This window comes from Argentina silus, assembly GCF_951799395.1.
Source record: "Argentina silus genome assembly, chromosome: 16".
NCBI classification, from domain to species: domain Eukaryota; kingdom Metazoa; phylum Chordata; class Actinopteri; order Argentiniformes; family Argentinidae; genus Argentina; species Argentina silus.
The window spans coordinates 4219580-4222079 of NC_139670.1; the positions used below are offsets into that span (position 1 = coordinate 4219580).

Sequence of the window (2500 nt, forward strand, 5' to 3'; positions counted from 1 at the left end):
TTGTTTACCCACTCACTCACTCACTCACTCACTCACTCACTCATTCATTCGTTCCCTTTCTCTCTCCCACACGCTTCCTTTTTGCTTATTCCTTGCATTTCTCTCTCTTTGTTTTTCACATGCTGCGTCTCCTTGTGTGTGTGTGTGTCTCCTTGTGTGTGTGTGTGTGTGTGTGTGTGTATGTGTATATATGTGTGTGTGTGTGTGTGTGTGTGTGTGTGTGTGTGTGTGTGTGTGTGTGTGTGTGTGTGTGTGCGTGTCTGGGCAGCCTGAGTCACAGAGCAGAGATAATATCCACGGCTGCCAGACAAGCTCAACACACACAGCGGGGTGATGGGAGGAACTTGGCTCAGATTTGGGTCAGCAAAAAAAAGTTACCGGACCTCGGTGAGGAGAATCTTTCAAATCCCATTTCCCCCACGTCACGCCTCATGATGTGTGTATAATGACTATGACAGTGAGTCAGCACAGAGAGCCTGTGGTCATCATACTGTCTGCCCCTCAGACGCAGCCCTGTAGGACTGAGGTAACGTGGCTCTATCGTCCTCTGTGGCTCAGTTGGTAGAGCATGGCGCTAACAACGCTTAGGTTGTGGGTTTGATTCCCGCTGGGACCATATATACTGAAACGTATGCACTCACTGCAATGTAAGCGGCTTTGGATAAAAGCGTCAGCTAAATGGCATATATTATTATTATTATTATTACTGTAGGAATGGCTGTAGCTAGCTTCAAATCCAGGTCGTCTACTCCTTACAAAGGGAGAGGAAATGAGATGGTCGGCACTGCAAAAGGGACATTTCTGAAACATCTGTTTTGTATTGTTTCATACATTCTTGTTTCATGGGGTAGAAAGACCCTCCTAATGACCTCTTCACCCCCACTATCCCCCTGTACAAGTTTCTCTCCTGTTAATAAAAAAAAAATCCTTCTTCTCGCATTGTGACTGCCAATGGCCCCTGGTCTGAGCATTGATTACTTTATATTATGATGACTAATGGATAGATGATCCACTTACTTAAACAAATGTATATTTGGATAAAGGCGTCTGCTACATACCATAAATGTAAATGTAAATAAATGAAAGTATCCTCACAAAGGGAGAGGAAATGAGATGGTAGGCACTGCTGTAAAACCAAGTGGACATTTTTTAAAAATATTTGTTTTGGATTGTTTCATAAGTATACTGAATCTAACAATACACGTGTAATCTAATATAACATGAATCAATGGGAACCCCAGGCTGAAGCAAGGCAGCAAACTGAGGCTTTCCTTTATAGGGTGGAGTATGTTGGCTATGCCTTGATTCAAGGTGGCAGAACTGTCAATGTGTACGGTGTGTGCAACCAAATCCCAGTGACATTCTCAGGGTACACTGCAGACAGACCTATTCTCAGGGGATGGAGTTTCTCACAGTCAGGACACACCGCCAAATGACACACACACACACACACACACACACACACACACACACAGACACACACACACACACACAGACACACACACACACACAGAGACACACACACACAGACACACACACACACACACACACACACACAGACACACACACACAGAGACACACACACACAGACACACACACACACACACACAGACACACACACACACACACACACACACACACACACACACACACAGACACAGACACACACACACAAACAGACACACACACACACACAGACACACACACACACACACACACACACACACACACACACACACACACACACACACACACACACAGAGACACACACAGACACACACACTCCACTCCCTCTCACCTTGTGCGTGCTGAGTCCATGTCCAGGACTAATTTAGCTAAATGTTTCCTTTGTTTCTGGATGTTAGGGATTTCCACCTGGATGGAGACGAGAGGACAAAATAAATCACAACAAGGCAATGAGGAGCCTTTCAGCCTTGTTTACTCCCGGCTGTGAGAACTTGGACAGACAGACATGGCATTGTCAGAAGCTTTTATAACTGCCATTTGGACTATTATCTAATCATTCTATCAATTACAGTGATTATATTCCTGATGGCTTGTGTAATAGGTAGCTTATGTAAGGTAATAGCTTGTGGAAGGTAAAATGGCCATGACATTCAACTCTTTATGACAAAGGGATTGATGTTCATTGCTTGGCCGACTGGACTGGACTGTACCTCTGCCAGTTCGTAGAGGGGGTCGACGACATCTCTCTCAATGGTGAACTCAAACAGGATGAGCTCCTGGGCCATCTTCTCCTGTGTCTCCCCACAAAGCTTTAGCATCTTCCTACACCAGCCAATCAGAGGGCAGAGAACATAGCACATGGCCAAATCAGAGGAATTAATCAGGAAGTAGCACAGACAAAACCTAGTTTTACATGGACTACTAGTACTGTGTGCAATAATATGTGTTCATTTCATTTCATTTCATGGATCAAACCAGGAAAGTCTACTCTGCAACAAATGTCGATGTTTTCTAGAGAGTTCATGTGTCTTAT

The 2500-nt window shown here is 44.5% G+C and overlaps 1 protein-coding gene across 1 annotated transcript in view; it reads right to left on the bottom strand.

Moving 5' to 3' along the window:
- LOC310817162 (rho GTPase-activating protein 44-like) overlaps positions 1–2500 on the bottom strand; it is a 50744-nt gene that overhangs the window by 14413 nt on the left and 33831 nt on the right. Inside the window, exons 5-6 of the mRNA XM_083687600.1 lie at positions 2178–2289; positions 1799–1875 (exon numbers count right to left, since the gene is read on the bottom strand). Coding sequence (XP_083543726.1) covers positions 1799–1875; positions 2178–2289 — 189 coding nt within the window. The remainder of the gene's footprint in view (positions 1–1798; positions 1876–2177; positions 2290–2500) is intronic.